Source organism: Linepithema humile, chromosome 3 (assembly GCF_040581485.1).
Source record: "Linepithema humile isolate Giens D197 chromosome 3, Lhum_UNIL_v1.0, whole genome shotgun sequence".
NCBI classification, from domain to species: domain Eukaryota; kingdom Metazoa; phylum Arthropoda; class Insecta; order Hymenoptera; family Formicidae; genus Linepithema; species Linepithema humile.
This window is the reverse complement of record NC_090130.1, coordinates 6,252,026-6,278,045: the sequence shown is the minus strand read 5'-3', so window position 1 is coordinate 6,278,045 and position 26,020 is coordinate 6,252,026. Positions and strand designations below refer to the sequence as shown.

Sequence of the window (26,020 nt, the reverse complement as noted above, 5' to 3'; positions counted from 1 at the left end):
GATATCTCGCTATATTATAATGCGATGCAGCAAGCGCGGTTCGTTTTATACCGCAGCCGTATCACTTACGCCATTCTCGTCTTTTTCGCGAGGCGCGACGTGCCGCGCGAGATGAAACCGGGGGAATTGCAAAATATCCCAATTATACCGACCAGAACCTATCTTCAGCGCACAGTAGAAAGCGCATTTTTCTATCGCTGGCACGTTGCGTAACGGTACTACTTCATCTCTGACACCTAATTTTCCGCCGAACCTTTAATAATGTCCGATTATCGCGGCCCCGCGGCGAATCGCGGCACGTACGAGTGCTTGACGAGGTAAACTGCTGCTTAACCGAACTCTGGAAAGATTTTCTGCGAATTATCATTCACAGAATGCATTCACTCGTCAATAATTTCTCACGATTTACAAAACCGCGCATTGCGGTTCCTACTTCTATGTCCAATTAATTTTCTCCCTACTTATGGCTAGTCAAATGCCACTTGTCAGAATAAGTCGATTATTAACCATTTACAGTCTCATATTTTTGAACGGGATTCATCCTAAAATACTTTTCTTCCTTTCTACCGTTTAGAAAACAAAAATTAAGAACAATTAAAGACGCTAAAAAAACTAAAATTTATATTAACATTCTATTTAAATCTTGATCTAATTATTTAAGATTAATCTAGCAATTTGCTTCAGATATACATATTTACTTTAAAAGAATTTGAATCATAATGCATGTTTAAGAACATATAAAAAAATATATTTTCGCCAATGTGAATAAAAATGGAAATTGGTAAGCACAAAATTTCTACGACACGGCCTACAATATTCAACTTTTCTTTAGGTGTAATTTTTTTTCCGGAGTAAAATATTTCATATCATCGATAACTCAGTGCGCCGTTTATCCCATTAGTTTCTTGCGCGGAGTAAGGAGATGTCTCTTATTTTATTGACGTGAGAGTGGGACCGATCTGCTAAAACTTCTTTCGACCCCTCCCCCTCGAGCGCCGAAACGAGCTACGACTTTGCGAAACTCCTTGGCGCGAGTCCCGGGAGCAAAGGCAAGCCCGTGAAGGATCCCTCCTCGATACCTATTCTGTTTCCGCCGGATGGTTTGTCTTTCCTCCCGCGACGTCGCTCCACGCTAAAAGTTATTTTTCGTCGGCCAGAAAACGTAAAGCCTTCAGTTGTAAGTAAGAGATCTCCCGGTGCCGGTGCGGAGTTTCCAAGTTTCCTAGTTACCCCGGCGATGCTCCTCTTTCTTTTTCTCCGCCCGCCCTCCCGCTTATACCCGCGCGTGATCTCCATTCGGCTTCGTACAAACCCGGTTTACCGGGTGAAGAAGGGTCGCCCATTTTTTTCTCCAAATCCCCGGGTTCAATTGATCGGGTCTTCAAACTTTAAAGGAAATCCACGCGCGAACGATTATTCGCTTCCTTGAGCCGCGTATTTATTGCCGAAACCTTGACTGCTTACTTCGAAACTAATTCAGTATTTTCCGCAAGAGCGAGCGGCATATATTTTTCTCATTATAAAATAAATGTAAAGGCTATTTGTCAAAAATATATAAAGCCTCTCTTTTCTGTAGATTATTTCCTTCGAGAAAGATAAACTCAAGTATTGAAAAATTCCATAGCTGTGGTGAAAAGATTTGAAGAAAGCGAAACATTCACCGGTGTCGCGTCGCGTTTTGCAACGCAAAGATTTCGATTGCGGCAGCGACATCTTCGTGGTTAGGAATAGCAATACTGTGGCATAAGAATCCATTGGACCGAAGACTTTCCAAGTTTCCTCGTTATTCGGCAGCCGTTTCTTTTCGTTACTATTTTCCCTCTATTCCGCTTGCTTCCGATTCCATACGAGTTTCGTTCGCCAAACAAAACGGCCGTCGTCGAGCTGCTCTCACATTAAAACTCAATGCGGTCGAATGGCTCTCTCTTCGCGAACAAAGCTGCTTTCAGACGTATCATTGAAAATATTAAACTTTATATAAACTTGGAAAGTTTTATTGCAATAGCTGTCGCGGATCTAAATAAATTGGTACGAACTTTGAAAAGCTTTCAACTCGCGTTATATATGTGCATCTGTTTTCTATAATATATAAAATCGCATATAATATATTATTGAATTAATATTTATTACAATTTTGAATAAATTATGCTACTTATTAATAATCATATTTAACCTGCTTTACTCAATTTATATTTATTGCTTATTAAAATATTATATTGCTGTTGTTAAAATAACTGTGATTGCGTCAGCGTTCAATCAAGCCCAAAATCATTTATTCAAATGATTTATAATCACGCATCCCAGTATTCCCAGATAAATTATAACCCGATAGTGTTAACATGATATATTAGCTTTCATTAATAATCATAGTTTGTGCGCATTATGCAAAGCCGACACAGTGCGCACAATGCCGTATCTCACGTCCGCGTATTAAATCCGCTATCGCGCGGGGCACCGAATCTCCGGTGAGCTTAAAACGATGAGAAAAATAGACCGATAAAAACTTGTACGGAGGCAACGTCCCTCCCAAGTGGACCACTAATCTTCGCAGTCATTCATCTCCGCCTCTCGCGAAAGGCGCTTACGACATCGTGTAGAAACGACGGTGCGACCTGCCCACCGACCGAAACCCGAATTCGGTAGCTATCAATCTACGGTCCAGGGCGCGGACAAAGAGGACAACACGCGAGAAGTGCCGGGTAGGCACTCTGTTTCGTCGGAGATTAATATCGAGGTCGGGAATTAGGTGGCGCGTGTGATTAATAAGACTAGATTCCGACAGGCGGCTCTTTTTAATTGCCACTCGCCTCGATCAATCAGCTAATCAGAATGTATTCTTCCTTGTAAACCGCGAGTGACGACACAGACATCATCTCATCGATTCTAATTTTTATTTTAAAATTCGACGAAGATAAATTTCCTATACATCCGAAAAGATTGAAAATAAAGGGCTAGATAAAGTCCTAGACGCTTGGCACGACCACCGTGTAAGAGGGATACGTAACTTTTTATCCGAGCGCGAACATTCACGTGTTAATTCGTCGCAGGCGAGAAAAAGTTGGGCGTTACTCAACGATGAGTGAGAAGGTGATAGCGGCCACGAGCTACCCGCTGTGCTAATAGCTCGATATGCGCCGGCACCTTCTCTCCGAGATTCACGAGACGGCGGACGAAACTTCGACCACGTCACGTACTCGATCGCGAAACAACCTCACGTATACGAGCGCACGCCTTGATGCCCGCGTCGTAGAAAAACGATCGTCGGCATTCTATTGACCGCAATCGTATCTGTACAGGATGTTCCACAATTAGCCATTTTAATTTTGACTCTGTATCAATGCTTGCAAGTGAATTTAGACAACAATTTGAGAAATACTTTTATTCAAATATTTTTCAAGTATTTTATTTTATTGCGCTTTTTAAGAGAAGTTACGCAACAGCTTTTAAAAAGATAAGAACAGTTGTATTATTTAGCATATTTATTTCAAACTAAAGAAAAAAAATCTCTTTAAAGTAATCGTAATTAAATACAAGAGCAGAGAAACATAAAAATATTGAAATTGCGTAAAAAAGTAATTTTATTTTGCACCATCAAAATATCGGTTTACTTCCTGTTTGTTCCCATCGCTACCACACCGAGACCGACAATATTTTCCCGGCCATGATCGAAGCCGCCGTTCGCTTCGTACCGAATAGCGATTATCGCACGGCGGTCCAGATAGAGGCACCAAAAAATCCTCGCCAGCACCTCGCCCCACCTCCTCAAGGCGATTCCAGGCATTACGTGGATCGAGATCCAATTACGCGGATTCGCCGAGGCCGTTCGATCCACGCGATCTGATTCTCGGGAAGCAACGGGAAGGAGGTGTTAACTCTTTATGTGCAAGGTGCAATTCCATACTTATTACCATACGTATAAAATGAAGTTTACATCATCCCATCTTTGATTGCAAGCAAAAATTGAAATAGTTATTTATGCGTCTCAATTTTTAATTTTAATATGCATGTTAATTTTAAAAACACAATCTCTCTCTTTCTCTCGCCTTATAATCTTAGACCAGTCGCATTGAAATTGCAACAGACTCAGTTCGGATTACGATCGAAAATAATGATACAATCTGCTTAGCGATGAATTGATAAGAGCTAATTAACACCAAGTCGGCGTAAAGACAGAAAAGCGTCTGTATATCTCTCGTGGAAGGTGATTTGTTTTGCTTCTCGTTGTGTAACGCGATCGAAAGCGAAGATAGGGAGCCTCGATTAGCGCTTAATTGATAGAAGGTAATTTATTAGAATCAATTCGAATCGATAGCTCTTTTATAGCGGCTGGTTCTTCCTTTTTAGATAGCGCGGCTCAGCGAGATCGATTCGGCCACATTGCGATACGATGCAACTCGTTCGGGGCGGCTCGGCTCGGTATTGAAATCGCTTCTAATAACTCGGAGACCGTCCGAGCAGAGCGAAGATAAATCCAAGCCCGCTTTATGATGTATGATTATCGAGATATGCTGCAAACTTTACTCGCCAACTTCGAGATCCGAACTACATAGGATAACGACGTGGCAAGTGATTGATTTATGCACGGTGAAAGGCTTGCTGAGAGAAACGCGCAAGCTCACATCCATAACTTTATTGCAAACATGAAAATGGTACATTAACGTACGCATCGATACGAGAGAATATTCGTTATGTTGCGTTTTACAGCACTAAAGCAACAGTCGTTGTCAGTTTAGATGCTAGGATTAAAAATAGGATTAAAAATTCTCTCATCATAATATATTACATAAAGATTTTGATATTTTAACATTATTTGTTCATATTATATACTTAAAGTTTATTTACTATACGAAGAGCATAGATATAGCTTGATTGTTTTTTTTACAGAAAAGTGTGTAATTTCATATACATGACTTTTATGACGGTGTATGAAAAAATGTTTTATGATGATGAAAGCTTTTCTCGAAATAAGTGTGCATCTGTGTTGTTCTTCTTTGTACCGTGTAACGCAATATTTTGAAGAAAATTACGCTAAGTTTACGACGGAATATTATTCTTTTATTGCGCATAAAGCACTTCAAGAAAAATGGAAGTAAGAGCAGTTTTATTTTCTATATAATAATCTTCTGTATAATATGTAAATTAGTTTCTTATAATTTCAGTTGTAATTCAAGTAACATTTATATAATATTAATAATAATCTTATTTCTTTTCTCCCATTAATGTCTTTCGTGAATGAAAATAGTTCATATAAATTTGCTACAATAGTTTTTTTTTAATCCGCAGCAAATATAAAACATCAAGTACAAAAAAAGAGAAAAATTTAAAATGCATCTTGTTGCAATAAATTTAGAGATCTATATTCTCATCTCCTCTATTTAATGCCTCGTTTCTCGCTAAGTGCGCTGATTCGATTCTTTATTTTATTTGCAGAACGCGAATCTCGCGTTCGGCGCCAAAACAAAATGAGAATCAAACGGCTACGTATAGCACTAAATGCGCGATACGTATGCGAACTCGAAGAGTTGAAAATCCGCCAGCGATAGAGCAAGGACCTCGAAACTCCCACGCTAGAAACTCGCCGTTCCTTCGATAGTTAAAACTCTAAGCTGACTAAAGTTTCAAATCTAACATCCACGTGAAGACAAAGAATCAAGTTTTTCCGATTACATAGTTGCACGCGCTATTTCCGTGATCGGTCGAGCTTGTTACGGAAATCGATTACGCACCCGAGAGATAGCGCATCGTGTTATCGATAGAAAGTATCGAGAATCGTTGTGTGTGTGTGTGTGTGTGAGCCGCCAGGTGAATCGCGACGAAGACAACGGGCTAGAACCGATAATCGCCGTCGTCCATTCGGATAAGCGAAATGCGCCTGAAGAAAACCATTGAATTCGTTCACTCCTACGCGAGAATCGACGGATGTTTACGAGCTGCCGTGATTCCTAAAGATTAGACTCGTATCTATCGTACGTGCCGCGTCATATATAGTCGCGAGGATGCACGCTTCGTATATGCATACAGTGTGCGTCGCGTACATATTCGTATGCAATTCGAAGCTGCAAGAAATCGTGAGACTGCATCGAGATCGCGAGTGAGGGATATATTTCACGAAACGAAAGGCAAGAAGGATTCGAAACGAATAAAGTTTTTTAATTCAATCTTTTTGTTACAAATTGTTCTTCTTAATTTAACAAGGCTATCAAGAAATGTTGTAGCAGTACTTTAAAATAATTCAAACGAAAAAAGAGCAGGCAATGTACAGCATAATTGCAAACATTAATGATGCCGGCGCAACAGTCATCAATGTCGATTCGGAGGTTATCAGCCATTTAGACGCTATCGTCGATGGATCTCTCGCCGAGGATAATCAACGGCGGAGAGGCGAATAGCGCGCGGGGTGTGTCTATAATAATCGTCCCCACCGGGCGTGCAATTCCGCGATGCGTTTCCGCGGCCGAATCGCCCGTCATTGCGAACGGCAGAGATGCCCGATAATAACGTGGCAACGCTCCGCCGCCCGGTCCGGGCTCTAATTCCTCGACTCCATTACGGGCCACCTGGCCCGGCAGTTAATTTCGACGCCGCAATCTTTGCACGAACGGGACACCGGGTACGTGGAAGGAAGCGGGACGGTAGGCAGGGAGGTAGCGGCGCGAGTTTATTCGTCGAGATTGTCCGAGATTGCTGCCGGAGGGACAGTCCCGATAGAGAGAGAGATGGAAGGAGATTGCGCGACAGGTCCAGACGAAAGGGAGCGATATTTCCGAAATGCGGAAGGGGGGAGCAAGAAAATTGGATGAGAGAGTCTCGACAAACAATACGACGAAAGCGTCTGGAATTTGCGGAACGCTCGTGTTTTTACGGCGCGGAAGGGGGAGGGTGGGACTCCCGCCCGGCGGAGAGATTTGATCGGACGCAGTGGAAAATATGATGGCGCGTAAATCCCGTCGAGCTCCTCCGACATCGCGTTCCGAGACATTTCTGCTTCCCAGGATGAATTTGTATTTCGCGCAACGAAGCACCGAGAGATTGGAGTGTCAGGCGGGAAAGCGAAACGGCGAAGGAACACGCGGGAACACGCACACCGATGTATTTATAGACGCAGCTTTAATTTAATGCGTTGGCATAGACATCAATGCGAGTGGACACTCATAATAAATAACTCCTCACGCTTTCGGCCGTCCTCAGAATTGCCGCTCTAATCTATTCATTTTCGCACGATCAATTTGCCGCCTGTCTGTCGTCTGTTTAATTCCGCGGGATAAATCGGCGCAACAATGTAAATTACTCGTTCAACGATAATTCAATATCATAATTTGTTAATTACATAACTAGGAATATAATGCTAATTACACTAATAAAAACAATAAACAGTATCTTTCCAATCAACATCATGTAAAAAGTAATTTAACTATCTCGTTAAGTTAATTAATAACTTTATTATCAATTGTAATAAATGTTCAATCGAAATATATAGATTAACAAACAGGCGGATTTCCATATCAAATAATTAGATATATTAGATGGAGAAAAATTAAAACGTATCTTCCGTCAGTTTTTGATTGCAATTCAATTTCGATACGTGCTAACTCGCAGTCAGGTTTAATTTGGGCAATGAAGGGTCATTGCGCAAGAAATATAAAGAGCTAGAAAAGGAATCAATAAACACGGAACGTGACAGAGATACCTAAGAGGAAAGCCGACGGGTAAGCGACAAGACGAGTTCTGTCGGGCGGATTCTAAAAGGCGATGCCAACGGCGGGGCCATTTAAGGGTATCCTGGCCAAAGGCGCCGGTAAGATCTCGTCGATCTTACAACTGGTTTCGCGAACGCGTTTGTCGCGGACACTTTTCTCGTTTTCGGCCTCATACAAATCGCAACGGAAGTCGAGCGGCTTACAAAACGTGGTCCACTTTGTGATTGATAGAATTGTCGAACTCTGCACACCGAGTTTTTCACGCTCGAGTAAGGGTACACATTGATATTCTCAATGCATGATTTGTAAATACCAATTCAGATAAAGTTGCTACAGAAATATTTTAATTTGCTTCTCTAATTTGCAAAAAATTGTGCCTTTATACATATATCTCATCTTGAAGATTAATTTTAGATTAAGTAAAAGATTATGCAGAACATTCCATATTTATAAAAATTCAAATATTTTAATCTGTAAACAAAATTTGCAAAACTTGTGATTTCTATATAATATCTATGATTAGATTTTATAAATATTTTAGATATTTTAATTTATATTTTAAACTTTGTTTTGCAACAACGGATAGAGTTTTGAAAGACCACAAGTTATAGCTGATATACTTCTTACTCGGAAAGTTCAACATTGTATACTAATTAAAAGAAAATAGCTATTTTACCATGTGCGCGGTCATAAATCTCTTTCCAGAACACAATTATCCCATTATATAAGTCTGCAAAACTCACATGGAAGTAACTCCCGAGACTACAATAATTCATTTTATCATTTCATAAAGTCGTCTGCGTTCGTCCGTGACAGTCTTTCGTTTTTTGTGCGAACGGACAATGGAGTTGACGCGCGCAGAGTTTGGTACAAGCAAGTGAAAAGAATAAATTTTCACTACACAGCTTCCGCAAAGTTCTTTTTAATGAAATGACACTTTGCTCTCTACAACTCCCTTTAACTTCTGCTAAGAATCCCCGATGTTGCAAATAATGCCTTAAAAGCAAGTAAAGGGAAGATTTTTCTAATATAGGCAAACTAATCGCAATTTATCGTTTTTAGCGATCGCGTCATTAAGTTTTTGTTGCATTATTTTAGAAAATTCTATCTTACGAAGTGTCATTAATTTGCGCAACAATAAAATAACTATACAAACGGTGCGTAAACTGAATTTATAAGGTTCGCATACCATTACCGATGACTGCTAAAATTCCCGCCGAACGGGAGGGTTGAGGTGCGCAAAAATAAAGAAAAGAAAGGGGGAGAGGAGAGATTCCACGATAAAGAGCGAGAGAATAAATCGAGCCGACGAGCGAGCGAGCAAGCATGCGCGGTCGCGAACAAACGCGAGTATGCGGTCGCAGTTTATTTCGGGACGACCGAAGAGACCCCTTTTCTCTCCTCCAACAGACCACAGAAAGGTTCGTTATTGTTGTTGTTATTGTTGTTGGCAAAGGCTTGCCATCGACTAGGGAATAAAGCGACATGGCTTATGGACTTTGACGTTAGATTACTTCCTGTCAAGCGTGGAGAAACTTTTCGCAATAATTAGACCTTTATATACATGCTGTTCCATACATAACGCATAGCTTTGCTATAGTTAATTCTGAAAATTTATATTTATATAATTAAAGTTAACAAACACGCTACAAAAGTCCTCTTTTCTTTTTATTTAGCGCAAAGGGAATAAAGTTTATTTGTCGAAATCTCGAAACTTGCTTGAGGGAAAATAATTTAAAAAATTGATTTTAAATTTATCCTTGATATTTCTTTCGTACTTATATCGGCTTTATCATGATTTACTTAAAAATGGCAACTTTCCCCGGAAACATATATCAACGTGTAGTTTCTCACGTAAGATAATACCGTCTATTTATTTCGCGCTACTTCCTGTAACCATTGCGAATGCAACCACGAATCCATCTCGGGAGCGCAGCAGCCTGCGCTCGAACGAGAATACCCGGAGATCGCGGAAGCACCTGTGCGCCAGAGAAAATGCGTCCATCGAGTCCGTCGCGAGGCTGCGAAACGAGAAGAAACGAGACGAGAGACGGGCTCGCGCGAACGAATGGACAGCGCGGCGGCGGTGGTGGCGGTCGCCGAGACGTTGCGCTTCACGGCAGACCGCGTGGCAGCTCTCAGATTTATTTATATGTTTCGCACACATACGCGCGGATACTTGCGCTCGCTTGGGCTGCTGCACTCTCGGGAATACAAGGTGCGGCCGGCTCTCTCCGAGTGCGCCGATATTTTCTCATTTGCGAGATCAATTGTAAGCGCGTGACGCGAATTTTGGAAAAGGACAGAATTAGAAATAAAATCAAACTGAGGAATTAAAAAATTAAAAAAGTGACCGATTGATTGATTCTACTTTGTTACTTTTTAAATTTCTGATATCAAAATATCTGACATCAATCTTTATAAGAATATTTCAATTCGATACATTGTAGATGCATACTTGCACGAAACTCGTATATCTTAATGTACAATTAACTTATTTAACGCCAACCTTACGTAAACCCATAATTAAATTTGAAGCAAATTTTAAGGCGCCAAATTACTACTTTGCCCGAAGACCATTTATTATAACATTCGGTTTATGGTAAAAATTCAACGAGGCAATTAGCACACGCGCACCGGTTAATTTAAAACCGATACTTGATGTAAACGCGAGCGTTTCGCGCGTACATTCCTGAAATTCACGACAGTAGTCGTAACAGCGAAACAACAGTTGCGCAACAACAATGTATAAAATACGCGGTAATTTGGAATGCCGGGCGTATGTTCGCGCGAATACTTGTACGGATAGACCGCACTGGCAGTTTGCGAATTTATTTGTGTGTGCAATGCTACTGCACGTATTTACGCATTCGAAACTCTCCATTGGCTGTTTAATTACAATACGAAAAATATTTCTGACAGAAGACAAGGAATTTTCTGTTTACCAATGGCCGAAAAAGCGCTTTAATCAATATTCATATTATTTTTTATTTTCTCGAAATACGAGAAATGTATGTGTATCTTTTAAAATATCACTTTTTTAGAAAAATAAATTTGTCGCTGTTTAAAGCCCTTATAATAATAATTTTAATAAAATATTGTAATATAAACATTTAGATTATTTGTCCTGTTTAAAAAACGTTTCTTAGAAACATTAACATTTGGATAACTTATTTATGAGTGCAATAGAATTGATCAATTATGCTGAAAGCAATATATCCGTAATGATACGTAATTATTGTGATGCACAAAATAATAACTGTTCAAAACCCTCTTTCAACATTTTCTTTCCTTAAATGGAAGTACTCGATCCTTGATAGAATTCAGAAACATGGCACGACTTGGGTAATAAATATAGCCGATTTATGTCAGGATAGCGAAAAGTGCACTGCATTGTGCTTGAGCCTTTCGGAGCCGCAATTATGCGCGCACTCCGGGCTCGCTTATAACACGCGGCTAATTTACGATACCGTTAGGATACGTTAGAGCTCCGATGATCAGGCAGTTCTGGAGCATAATGACGGAGTCTGTGCGGCTTGCGCGAATACGGTTCGTTACGTCGACTCTTGTTCCTGGGGATTTGATTTACGCGTATATATCCGTATTTTATATTTCCAACAGCGATTCTCTGCTGCGACCATTACCCTAATTTACCCGAGTTTCCGCGTGACGTTCCATGACTTGCGATTTCTCTCGCAGAAGTGCCCCGTGAAACCACCGTGAATTGTAGGAGTTTGGCGAATCACCGAGATCTCATGCGATAGATGTGCGGTGGAAATCAAATTAGTTAATGTCTCTTTACAATCCCGCTATCCACATTGCAAACATTGTAATGTCCGTCTAACAATAGAAATGACAAGTTTATCGCAATGACAAATGCTACCTTGAGAAACAATAGCTTTTCGCTACTTCAAATTGTGCTACTTATAAATCAAAATATAAAAAGATCAATTTAATCAATATGTCGTAATTAGGTATTTCTATCTTGTTTGCTGCTTATTCTATGCATTTTTTTACGTTGTAAAAAATTATCGTGCAAAGAAAGAGGATTAATTAAATCTGCTTTAAGTAGCGAGTTCGCAGAAACTTGCTCGCCAAATTTATGCTACTTTTTTCTTCTCGGATTTCGCGCGATACATCAAATATTTGAGCAACACTTTGCCCAAAGTGCAACCGTATCTCACGTTTGCATACGCAATAAAAGAACGTATAATGGCGCGCCACGCTTGTACACCCCACGGTCGTATATTCATGCGCGTAACGTTTTTCCACTTGGCCGATGCCAAAAAGTAAAACTGCTTACCGGAGTTCTCCTCTACCTACAGCGGAGTTTAAACGGCCCTTATTTATCACCACAACCGCTCTAATCGTCAACGCCGGGTGTCCCTTCCAGACATGTTGACTTTTACGACGCGACATCGAGCGTACTTTTAATGATCGTGCATGTAGGATAATGCTTGTAGATCGTTTCGCGTTCAAGATAACAATTTCTGCTATACAACTTGGAGATGCAATGCGAGAAAATCGCAGTTAAAAATAAAATATAATTGCTCCGTGAAAAATGTGTGCTTCGTGTCTGTAATAATACTATGCTAATAATATCTCTTTAATAATACCTCTATCTTTTCGTTCGCGTCTTTCTTTATACACAGTACGGTATGATAATCGGCGCAATTTGCTCCGCAAATATGAACAGCGCAATTCATCACAGCAATTTTCCGATTTTATATATTTATAGTCACCTTCAGCGGCGGAGCGCTTTCCGCTTGGAGCATGCCAGGAAATCCGATCCCCTGCGCGGCAGACGGTGCGTCTATTCGTGAGATGACCATCGCCGTAATTTACATCGCGGGTCGAGACGGAAAGGAACTCGGCGAGAGCCCGGCACATCGGGCGTACGTCACATTTACATGTTCCCATCGAGAGCGAGCACGGACCAGTAAATCTCGGCCGTTGTATTTCGCATACGTACACGCGCGAGTATGCACGAAGACACCGCGGCGCCGATTTCAATCGCATTTCCGGCTCGCAATTAGTGCTGCGTGGTTAACGTCCGTATATTTCTGGTAACTCGAAAGTTACGGACTGTTAGTGAAAATTTGCTCTCTGCGGTGTAAAATTAAATATTTGACTTGTTTCGGTGTTATTCGGTTTTATCCGATGGAAAATATAAAAAAGAGTGGATTATCCGATAATAAAAATTTGACAGAAAACCGAATACTATCTTTTACATGTTTTAAATCAAACATTTGAACAGTTTGCATTAAAATTTTAGATTTCACTTGAAAATATCTTACATCTTTAGCTTGCTCTTCGCGGAATAATGCTAATTGACGTTTCTGTAATCAGATCTAAGTTCGAAAAGCAGTTGTAGCTCTTTACGCTTTGATCCCACGAACAATTACACGCATTGCTCCGCATTCTACTGTGTATTCCTCGAAATGCAACAAGCAACAAACACGAACAGCGCCACTGGGACTGCTCGAGTTTCTCGTGCCCGTAATAACCGGGCAAATTACTTTGGTAACACAAGCGGGGCGTCCATATTTTCAGCAATTATCCGTGCATCCGCGAGACCGCCGCGCGCTTCCATAGAAGCGACAGGTCCTTCGTTTTCTCTTGGCCGCCGTCGGCGCACGCACATCCATGCAAACGTTTGTGTGGACGTACACACGACCACGAGACAGAGTGAAGTCGGTCAGGATTCCTTCGAGAACCTCGCAGACATGTTGTCTATAACGGCCAGTGCGCTTGGCAAAACATATTCAACTTTTCTGACATTGATTAAGATTGACTAATCAGCTTCTTCTATCCTTTTTCCTTTAGAAATAAAATCTAAAAAATTGTATGAAGAGATATTTAAGTCACGATTAATTTTAATCAATATAAAGCTTATTAATTAACAGAACTAACAAAAATAAATGTCAAATCTTATAATTAAAAAGAAATATCTTTGCCATAAAAATTTATTTTTTTATTTAAAATAATCATTATATTTAGATTCAGTCTTTTGTGATATCAACTAAAAAAAAAAAACAGTTTTCTCTAAGAATTATTTTGTATAAATTACTTTTGAGAGTACATTAACAGTAACTTCGAGATTTTGAATGCGTGAAGTACAACTTTCGATACTTCGTATCGAAGTACTTACTACATTTTGCGTGTGAGGGGGAAACCATTCATTACAGTCTCTACGGAGGACTCCCATTCATGCAGAACACGTCGCCCTCGCGCCGCGGGGAAGAATAATCGACGGGGGGGGCGAGAGGGCAGGGGAACGGTCGACCGGCCGAGAAAGAGGTGGAGGAGGAACGCGGCGGCTATTCGCGGCACCGAAACGAGGCTCGAAGCGTCCTCGAGAATTCGATGTTACTCGGCGGGAAAAAGAGGCGTCGAAGAGCGAAAACGATCTATCATGTCGAGACTCCGGCGCAGCGCCGCGCAGCTAAACGAGTCTCGGTAAAGCTTGGACACGGCCGCTACCAGAGAATTCTAGAAATCGCGGATTAACATATGAAAAGATCTTTTAATAACGCACGCGTGTACAAGGGCACGCACACGACAACGCGTGTTTCGCCATTTAATTTCCGAATCGTCAACGTCTGACGAAAAATACACCGCGCGCCCATAGCGCGTTTGTTTGCGCGATAATCCCGCAAACAGTATTCTCGAACTTTGTGTTTGGCGCAACGCTAGGTAAACCGCGATTTTTCACACAAATTCCGCCTCGCAGCCGCGGGGATGCTTTTTGTAGTCAGTCTCGATGCCGACAACGGGGCTCTTGAGCCGACCGCAAGAAGTCTCCAATTTAAAATGTAAATTGCGTCGAATATTTGGTGTATCGCGTCGCGGGACGCACGCTACGAAATGGTTGCGAAATTAAAACGTAATTTAATTCTCTCGTTCTGCAGATTCCCTCTTTGCTTTCTTTCCTCGCCTACAAGCTATCCTGCTTTCTTCCCTCTCTCTCTCTCCCCTCCTCCCCCTTGCCTCCCCCCCCCCTTCTCTCTCGACTCGCTCGCGGCTCTTTATATCTGCACGTCTCGATCTCACTCCGCTCTCGAGAAGAGCGCCTTCCTCTCCATCCTATCCTGCCTTGTAAGTAGATTTCGGAACACGGATTATCATTTCCATGATGCAAAAGAACCACCTCGTCTGCTATTCGGGAGAGAGAGAGAGAGAGAGAGAGAGAGAGAGAGAGAGATCGACTTCTCAGGCTCTCTGCTTTCAAAAAAACGCTGAGAGATTGCGGTCGTTTACGTTGCTTGTTTCAGGAATCGTTTTCAAGTAGCATCAAACACATTCGGAAAACGGTGGTTTGTTCGTTAACTCTCTTCAATACTTCGCAGCCACTTGAATAACTCCAAACGCGAATGGTTTTACATAGCAAAAGCGCAGAAATTCGATATCATGTAAATTACAATGGCGGTAATCAATCACAATTGCGTTCTCTTTTCCCTCATCGTCAAAAAGAAATTCGCGAAACGTTCGCCGCTTACACTTTCACCGTGTAGATCCGCGACGCGAGCGGAGGAGCTGACAGACGCAGTTCAAAAAGATCCCCGATGCAATTAGTGGCAAAGTGTACAAAGGCGGTGCACGTCGACGATACGTCGGCGCTGGCGAAACGCCGGCAGTGGCTTGTTTTGCAATCTCGCGTTATCCACTTTACCATTCTACCCTAACCATCCCTCCTCACGGTACCGTCACTCTCTTTTTCAAGAGTCGTAATATGAAGGGACGGGACGGGGAGGATCCTCCAACCCCCTTGTCTTTTTTGCTTGAACCCCGTGCCCGTGCGGCAGCCGCAACGTGCACTCCCGGTGAACACCGCGAGCACTCGTGGACGGCTATCACCATAGCGACCGCTTAATTGGAGAAGAGATTCCCGTAATAAAATCGTCGAGTGCCCCCGCGCCGCGGCGCGGAACAAATTCGCATAACTTCCCGTAAGGAAGAGCGCGACGAATATCAGGAACGGGGAGAAATAGAGAGAATACAGCAACGGGCCCATCCACGCTCTCCGTTTCTTCCCGTTTGGGCCCGCTTATCGCGTCTCGTTGAAGTAAACGATGAAGATTGATTTATTTTATATCCAATACGAATTAAGAAAACAACAGAAAAAAAGACTATAAAAACGCGGATAATTTTACTTTGTATTAATTTTTAATATCTTGCACTTGATTCTCATCGCCCTTCTTTCTGTTGTTTTACGTGCTTGAAAAACCATACACTGCACTATACAAATTAAGGAAAATTAAAATAAAAAGTTATTTGTTAGATTAGCATTTAGTTAATTTTCTTATCAGTTAAATAGGAAAGAAATATATTTTTAATTGTCGTCGAAATTTAACACGCCAGTCCGCGAAATGCGCTATAATCATCTTTGGTCTACTTAAAGTCTTATATTTTATTGCATCATATTACTTTACACCCCTGAATTCGCGACCAAATAAGCGTCACGAGAAGCGCAATAAATTCCTGTAATCGCTCTTTACATGGACTTCGCGTGGCATTCTGCGGGAATATCCGCCCATATCGCTCTCCGGTCGCAAAAGCAGCGTGACGCGGATAACGTCCTAAACGTGCTGTAAAATCCTACGTACAATACGCGCACCCGAGAGGCACCTGACATCACAAAAAACGCCGTAAAATCGCCATCGAGGTCGGTTTAATGTCGTGGCGGCTCGAGGGTTTTGCGCGCGGGAGGAAAGGAAGGTAAAAAGAGAGAGAAAGAGACGACGAGAAAGAGAGGAAAAGCATACGCGGGCTCCGGCACTCGCCGCGCCGCGTACGCGTGTAACTGCACGAGTCGCATAAACGTGCCCTCGAGAACATAACTCATTGCGGTAAACGGGCGCCGCGGCACGCCGCGTCAAATTAACACCGCGTCTCGAGAGCCTTATATGCTACGGCGGACCGGCCGGTGCACCTAACTCACTCGCGTCTCTCCGGTGTCGCGCGCAACCAATTGTTTATTTTTAACGTTTTAGATTATTTCAAGATCTAGCAGCACCAAGCTTTTTATGCAAAATAATTTTTTACACTTTTATGCAAAATAATTTTTTACACTTTTATGCACAACGGGTTCTTCTATAAGAAACAATTTCACTCAAAATTACTTCATCTTTAATGTTTCTTCATTCATTCTTTCATCAATTAAAGCAACTCTGTTTTTTGTATGTACAACGATTCTTTTGACAGACGTACATAGTTTCGTCTTTAATTGCTCTTATGTATCACCAAATAATATTTTGTTCCTTGCGTTTTCAATTTTAGTTTCAATAAGTCGCATAACTTTTCCACTTTTATTTTATAAACTCATTAGCATTATTTGAGATAAGAATTAATTTTATTTAATTAAAAGTATGCATTTTAATACATTTTACTATCTTGTCTTCATCTTATAACATGAGACAGTAAAAACTTCAAATGTGAAATTTAAATTCTTACTCTGTAGAAAATAATCTAACAATAAGATTCATCAAATTTGCGATAGTCACGACAAATTACACTCTTGAATAATTTATGTCTGCATTTTTTATCACACGATCTTACATTCCCATTTTTTTTTTTTTTTTACTTCTTTGTCAAGAATTTAAATTACTCAATTAAATACATAACTTTCAATTAGACAAACACCGACGTTTATTTATGTTCAAACGAACCTCAGCCAGATTCGAACTTCCGAGGTACCTTACACATGAAACAAAACGATCGATATATCAGAGAGTCAAGTATCGTCGACGGCCAGTAAACCTGGATAGAGCTTTTAGTCCCAACGGCATCAGTTCATTGTTTCGATTCTTTCGCGTGTAAATTAATTAACTAACCAGTCTAACCTCACTCATAATTTTAAAGCTCACTTTTAATTATTAAATACTGAAACGTCCGTTTTTCTTATTACTTAATAATGTATATATAAATCTATTCATTTTCCTCATTTTATGATATATTCCTCATATTCCTCATTATATGATATATAAAAGTATTTGTTAAATTTAATACGATATTGTCTATAGCGCTATCACATTTTAGCTCCTTAATTAAAAATCCTTTGAATAATTTTCAGTGAAAAATATTACTTATATTCCTTTCATCAATATAAAAGTTAAATTATTATTGAACTTTGTTTTAATGAATTTTTACAAAATAAAAATAATACATATTTCGAATAGTCAACATATAAAAATGGTTTTCTACGTAACAAAAATTAGTTGTCATAGAATCTATCACACATACAGCTATAGTTCGCCAACTGTCAATCTTTCCCATTCGAGGAAGGCAACTAAAGCTGTCGTTCTATCAAGTGTGCTTTACGTAGTTGTTGAAGAAACGATCGATGTAATAAAGTGCCGAGCGTTACGTGCATAGAAAAACGTGCGCACAGCCATAAAAGTAGCTCTATATTTTATCAACATCATAACGCAGCCATTATAAAAGTGCTACAATCGCGTAATTATAATTCTTAATCCATAACAGATTCATTCTTAATTCTTAATTTCATTCTTCATTCTTAATAGATGAACGCGAGATTTTCTTTCACGCAACAATTTCTTTCGTTAGGGATTTAACAAGATGTTAATCACTCAACAAGATGTTAATATAACTCAACGATGCATTTATAGCCTTGACCGATAAACGATAAACTTCAAACCAAGAAGCTTCTTAACCAGAACATCACTCTTGCCTCTTATTATCTTAACTAGTCCACTCAAAAGATAATTGTTGTGTGTAATCGGCCCTGAACAACGCTCCCATTTTCAATTATCTTCATACCATTGCCAATTACACCCACTCGTAAAATTAATGCCGCTTTCTTATCTTATGAGCGCATTATAAAGAATCATTAAACGGAATATTACTGTAATTTTGTGTCTAATTGTGCCATTTTATCATTTTCTTCTTTTTGTAAAAGAAGTAATCATACCAATTTTTTTCAGAGATATCTGAACAATTATTTTCTTTTAAAAATGTAAAAAATACATCAAGAGTATAAATTGTAAGCATTTATTTTTTTAATCTTGGACGTTCCAAAATTGTTATTCTGTTGTTTTAATTAAATTCTACAAAAACAAAGGTACAGTCACTTTGCATAAATCGTAAATTGGAAAAGCGGTTTATCGGATTAATTGGTCGAAAAATACAAAAAACTAACTGTTCACCAAGTATGTGACACTTTACGCAATTTTACTCGGAGAGAAATTGCCTGGCTCGCGGCACGTATTAATTAATAGGTAGAGATGTTTTTTTTCCGATACAAACGAAACATTTTCGAAACGAGTCAATCAAAGATAACTGACCCGCGGCAAATGAAAGCGAGAAAGAGAGCGAGAGAGAAAGAGGCGCGAAGGGGACGATGATCTCGAGCCCGATTTGGCGCTCGATTGCGCGCAATTTCTCTCGTGTCTGAAATTAATTAACCGCGGTAATTAATGGCGACATTTCTTCGAACGTAATGCGCCGCGCAAAGCTTTTTTCTTTATCGCGCAGTTGACGTTCCGCACGCATGCACACGCGCGTATGCGATACTCGTATACATCGATTACGATACGAAGGGGAAGCATTTCGCGCGCGATAGTCCAGGCAGACGCCGCGTATTTTGCAGGGGAGATGCAAATATTTCTAGCCCGGATACAATAAATCAAAATCATAAACGCTAAATAAGTTTGGTGGTTCTATTATTTTGATTATTTGATAAAAAATATCTCTTCACGAATTATACTATAGCCTGAACAGTGATAAATAAATAACACTTGTTTGACTTTCTAAACAATTTTTAACAAATACAATTCGTAGCAAAACATGAATTTGACTTATAAACATCGATATGTTAATTTATTTGCCTTGCGATATTGATCGATCCAATCAAAGATAACTGACCCGTTGTGTAACGTTATGCAATAATAAAGATCGTATTTGCTTGTAAATTGCGCAAATTGAATTTAATATGTGAATATGAATGTTATAGATCTTCATACAAACAATGCTCGGAACATTAATTCAACTTCTATTTAGCATCGATTAATTAATCAGACGCGCGACCGAGTTTCTCGATTCGCAAAACACAGATAATATTGATGCGACACGGTCGTAAATATTCCGCGCTTAATGGCGCTTTCTTCGCAAACATACCGCTGAGAAATAATCTCTCATTTAATTTAACCGAATTACAAAACGTTCCTCCACGTGGATATCCTTCTCTCGGAACGAGAAAATCAGCCGGCGGTTATCTACACGCGTGAAAGCGCAATATCGAAGTGGAGCGAAGAAGGGTGAGTGCACGATGAAGGAGAAACGATTCACGCGACAATCGCGGCACGGCGTGGACGCGCGGTGGACAATCTGCTTACGGATGACCGATCGCGTCGGATCGCATCGCGGCACCGTTCGACGTCGAGCACCGTCGACTTATTGATTCGATCGATCGTTCGTAAATGGCATTTCATTTTTCGCACGACCGCGGCATTATTGTTTACGGGGCAATTTCGCGTTTCTCATTCAACGCGCGACACCGGTCGTGATTAATTACCCCGACGTGTTTTCTAATCGGAGTATCATTAAATCGATAATCCTCCTCCACCCTCCTCCCATTCCGCCGCGCTTCGCGCGCGATTCCTGTTTGCATGGAGCATTGTGTTACTGTGCAGAGAACGTTAGTTACGGTTCGGCGCGAGTCAATTATTTAATTAATTCGAATAGCGCGCTGTTGTGTACGCAATCGGATCAGATATTTCGTGCTGGCGTCTACGTTTAATCAACGCTGTGATTTTCTCCGCTTGCTTGTCGTTAGAAAGCAGGTTTCAAACTTGAAATGTTTTGACGTTGCAACAACAGCGATTGTTTTTTCACCGTGAATTTCGACGACATTCAAAGAAAAGAAAATGTTTCAAGATATAGTTCAATGATTTAATTATGTTTTTCGAAAGAAAACATAGATTAAAAGTTATTCTTTTATGCGTGAAAATATTTGTTTATTTAACGTTTATTACCTCTTTGAAATTTATAGAATAAATTCAGAAATGAAAAACTGTTGCAAAATATTTGTAAATACTGTATCATTCTAGCAGGATCAGAGCAGGATTAACAATACGTTCAGCGAGCCAACATATCTCGCAACGTAACTATCCAAAGAATTTTGTTAAAATCTCCACAGAAAATACGAATTAAAATTCGGCTTTGATACAAACAAATGCGAAGCTCGCTGATAGGAGTGAAAACCGCGGCTCCCGGCACCTTCCATTTATCGCACGTTCTCCGGCTCGCGAATGCCGGCTCCGTCTCACTCGAAGATAAACAGGGGTGTCTTTCCGCAATCGCCGATCCAATTAAATCCGATTACATTTTTCGTCGCGGCGGCCCCCGCGAGAATCCAGACCGCGTGGGTGCGAGGCGCGTGTAGAGCGCGCGAACACTGGTGGCGTCCCTTATCGATTCGAAACGATTTTCGAGGGTGGTTTCACCCTCCGACATTTTTGATTTCGGCTACGCGGTCTCCGCGATACCAGTCTCCGCGGGGCAACGCTTCGCCGCTTCGAATTAAGGGGTGAGCCCCGAAAGTACGGCCCAACCCCGGGATCGTCCCTCGAAGAGAGACAGTGCGGAGGAAGTGGGGCGGGGAAAGCGAGCGAGGGGACGAATAGACAAGAAGGGACGCGGAATCGAGCGAATCTGGGGTTCTTCTTGGTGTTTATTTTTTACTCCTCGAGAGGCCTATACGCGCCGGATACGCACCCCACGATCCCCGATCCCAGATTCAATAAATATGGCCCCGTTGAATAACGAGCGTTTGGATACGCCCGACGTTTCTGGAGAGTCTCATAGAGATTATTGTCGTAGTCCTGAAATCCGTGACGAATCGAAAAGAATACCGTTTGTGCAGTGAGCAAAAAAAGAAACGCGGATCAGTGTATTTACGTTAACTAGAATCAGAATGTGAGTTCCGAGAAGAAAATTCACAGAGCAAAATTTATCAAAATTCGATGCAAATGATAAAATTACAAAGTTTCGTATACTTTATTTCACAAATTTGTTGTATTCTGTTTGTTAATAACATTTGTGTAGATTTTATTTGCAACATATTTAATGTTGAGTCAAAAATAGTGAAAAATAATATCCGAGATGTTATTTTATCGAAGAATTTGCAGAAGAAAGAGTGACAATATCTTCGTACTTTTTATGCATCGGCAAGATAGCCAAGAATATTGCAGGCTACGAAGTATCTATTAGAAGTTTATGGAAGAAAAACTTTGGAATTAATATCCTGCGTATAAGTAAAGTAAAACTTACACGTTCACTATCTTATAAAGAAGAGGTTATCGCCTGTGCGTTAAAGAATTTTAATTATGCCGCGCGAGCTCGTAAAATTAGAAACGCAATATCGGGATATCGCAGAAATTGCTTTTCAGAAGAACAGAATTGCGGAAAAGCGATGACGAACAAAACCCGATGAGAATAGAGCAAGATCGCTAAAAAAATTAGTCACCGTTAAACGACACGACAATCGCGAGGTGACAGATAACAGTTTAATATGCGCGTTGCGCAATCTCTCTTCCCACTCCGCTACGGTCAAAAGTAATATGTGTCCCGGAAGTTACAAAGGATTAGCCAGCTTTCAAAGGTGACTGCACTTCTATCGTTCATTTAATTTTGCATTCGTAAACACAGTATACAGATATTTAACCTACTACAAAACAACGCATATGGTGATTCCCTATTGGGGCGGCACCCCAGTGTCGTCGACTCGATCCAGCTCTGTATTTCGGAATATCGAAATATCCTTGATATTGAAATGAATGCGCCAAATCGTTTTTATAAAAAAAGAGGGTGGAGAAACATACAGTAATATATTTCATATCAACTATTGTGATGTTATTTATTAGAATTTGTATTTTAAATATAAATATGCATCTGCATATCTATTTTTTTTTTTCATATTTGGGTGTGTATAAATATGATTAACGTAAAATTGCATGTCTTTTTGCACAACTCATTCAATTATCGTACCTTGAATACTATAATAATATTTTTCCAAAACTTGCCATTTGTGATAAAATTGGAAATTGAATTGAAAGCGTGAAATTTTTACGAGCAATTGTAAAATTTTGCCGAAAGATTCAAGTGTAACATAGTTCATAAACGATTGCACACTCTTGAATATATCATATTAATTAGGACGCGCATAGTACTTTGTGAGTGCCTTAATTTCTGTAACAACGCTACAACTAACTGATCCGCGGAACTGCATAACAAGAGAGTTGTCTATGTACTTATCGATCGTCAAAATCTCGCAGTATTCATTGTGAGGTTTACGTATATATATATTGTAATACATAACTTTGTCTGGCTTCTCCTTTTCGCTCCGGTTGTAATACACGCCACTACCGAAATCCATATAACTCAATTCAAACTCCTCGAAAACACATCTTGCTGCGCGCCTAAAGCCCACACGCCGTCTCGGAATCAAATTGCAGTTATACGTCCTGCAGTTTGAATAATCGTCGGTATTCGAGCGCGTCTAACTCCAATTGAGGTCTATTACGCGTTGAGGAATCAACCGATGTACTTAAGCAAAGTGATTTATGCATGACTTTTGTCTTGTCGAAATTTAATTAGTATAAGTTGAATTGGCGAGTTGATTGTTATAAAAAATTAGAAAACGCTGCATATAATGCAAGATTTTTTAATTTTTTTTCTAAAAATATCTTTTCCAAATTACGTATTAAAGACTGCATAAATTATCGCGCGATTCGTAATTACGCAAACGTGGTTCGAATTCGCGTACTTTTTGATTATTCCAAAATTATCCTCCGACTTCAATTATAGCTCTCTGATTATTTCGTCATTGTGACCTGCATTTGTATGCGCGTTCGGCGTGCACAAGCCGATCAAGCTAATTATTATTATGATCGCGCGAGCATGGAAATTGCATTTCCACTAACCTTTGCACTCGTTGGCGTCTCTGGCGGTAGCCCTGGCCCACGGCCGGTCGAAGTGGAAGGGTCGGCAGCGCTCGCAGTCCCTGCCGGCGGTGTTGTGCCTGCACTCGCAAACGATTTCGCCGTCCTTGCCGGGGATGCATCGCGCCGCGTGGCCGTTGCACTTGCACCTGCCGCCCACGGCGAAGTCCGAGACCGCGTAGTGATGCGCCATGGTGGCGGTGGCCGGTCCGCCGGCCGCCACCATCACCGCGCCGCTCGGCAGCGTGGTCGTGGTCGTGGAGACGGTGACCGGTACGAAGCCCATATCCCTCACCGCGGCGTCGATCGCGTCGTTCGACTGCATCTCCTGGGGCGCGATAACTTGGTGGACCGACGGCAGCGCGGTGACCAGCGGATCCTGCGCGTGCAAGATCGCGTTCTTCTGACTCTTGAGCCGCTCCTCGCGCTCGCGCTCGCGTTTCGTCAGCTCCTCGAGACCGATCGCCGCCACGTGATGATCCTCGCCGCCATTGTGGGATATTTGTTCCGAGGTCGGCGGCTGCTGCGGCATGTGCAGTCGGTTGAACACAACGCGGATGTCGGTGGCGGTGACCCAATCCTGCAGCACCGGCGAGTTGTCGAAGTCGCCGGCGGACGGCCGACCCTCCATGGTGCTGAAGGCGATCCTGCCCACCGGGCCGAAGCCGTCCCCGCCGGTGTAGCGATGGCTGTCGGTGCAACGGGCCTCCTGCTCGTTCGCTTTGGTGATGGTCGCGCGATTCGGCCTGCCGTACACGCGGCGGCACTGCGACGAGTAAAACTGGAATGGCTGCCAGGTCTTGCCGTAGTCCATAGATTTGTAGATCGCGATGGAGTCCGGCTTGGCGGCGCGCGGACAGAACTGCAGACTAACATACGTCAATTCGTACTTCTTGCCGAGCGAGAGTGTGAGGGTGACGTTGTCGGGCGGCGCCGAGAAGCTCTGCGAGCTGACGAGCGGCTCGCTGCGCCAGCAGGTGATGTTGTTCGGATTGTTGAGATCGGTCAGGTAACTGGCGGGGAATCGTCGTCGGGGCGTGCTGTCGTCGCACACGTGACAGTGCCCGATGCCGGTGGTGCCGCCGGGCTCGTCGGTAACGTCGCAGTAGCGAGTGGGCCCACCGGTGCCGCACGTGGACGACGCCTCGACGGCCGTGCCGAACGCCGCGTTCACGAAATCGGGTATGCAACGCCGCGGCCGGTCCTCGTCGTAGCACGGATCGCTCGGGTTCTGCTGGCTGGAGAACATCTTGGCGTAGATCTCGCCGCGCGCCTGCTGCGCGAGCAGCAGTTGGCCGGACAGGATCGCCGCCAGGACGATCCAGGACCGGCAGGATCGGTGTGAGCTCAGTTCCTCCGTCATGCTGCACCGTGGTGAACGCCGTGTCGTTCTTCGGCCGCTGTGCTCCGTTGTAGGTGCGCGCTAGACGTCGAGATCGCTCGGTCGCAAGTGTCGATCGCCACCAAGTTATTCACCTCTCCTTTTACCTTTATACTTTCCCCTCTGCGAGAAGAGGGCACGAGAGACGCGATCGGTCCTAAGCACCGCTCCGCTTCATTTTGACACCGGTCGCGCCGTTTAATTTCTGCAGTCCGTCTATCTGTATCCCACTCACTCAGCGGTTCACATTATATTCGGCACTTGCCAAGAAACACATGTAGTCGCGACGAAATAAATTTATATATATATATATGAATATATATATATGTTTATTACCACGAGATTTAATACACTGCTCGCACTGAACTGGACTGCGGTCCGAGAAACCGTTTGGCTCACCGCTTCGAAAGTGTTCTCACTTCGGCGGAGCCGCGCGAACTTAATCTATCGATTTGCAATTTTCTGAAAACGCGTCTCACCTCGATCCGGAGACGATCGGCAGACCGCGTATTGCCGGGGCGCGAAAAAGCGAGCGAGAAAATCGGGTACGATCGGATACGTTAAAACCAAAACCGACGATAAAAACCACCTTATCTCGACAGCGGCTCGCCGCTAACTGAAACGCCGTCCTCGCACGATGCGCATCCGAACTGCCAGAGTCCCTCTCCGGTTGCGGGCCTCCCCCCCCAACATCGGGCCGGGGGGGAGACGCCGATGCGTGGTACCCCCCTCTCTATGCATCTCCGTTCGACGAACGACGCATTGCTCTCGCTTGCACGCACGCGAAAGATCGCGCGGGCCAATCAGACGGCGCGGTCGCGGCCCCCCACGCGAGAGACGGTCCATCGTGGATCCAGCACGGAGGGATGCTGCCGGAATCGGTGGACTGGCCCCGAGGGTGCTTTCCTTGCGGGAGAGGTTGGGGGCATCGCGTGATTTTCTTTTTTCGTCTCCTTTATTTCGTCCGCGTTTCGGCGGCTTTA

At 42.3% G+C, this 26,020-nt stretch overlaps 1 protein-coding gene across 1 annotated transcript in view; it reads right to left on the bottom strand.

Moving 5' to 3' along the window:
* Positions 1-25,752, bottom strand: part of LOC105676363 (netrin-1-like) — a 170,371-nt gene extending 144,619 nt beyond the window's left edge. Inside the window, exon 1 of the mRNA XM_012374165.2 lies at positions 23,639-25,752. Coding sequence (XP_012229588.1) covers positions 23,639-25,019 — 1,381 coding nt within the window. The 5' untranslated portion in view covers positions 25,020-25,752. The remainder of the gene's footprint in view (positions 1-23,638) is intronic.
* Positions 25,753-26,020: the final 268 nt, after the last annotated feature.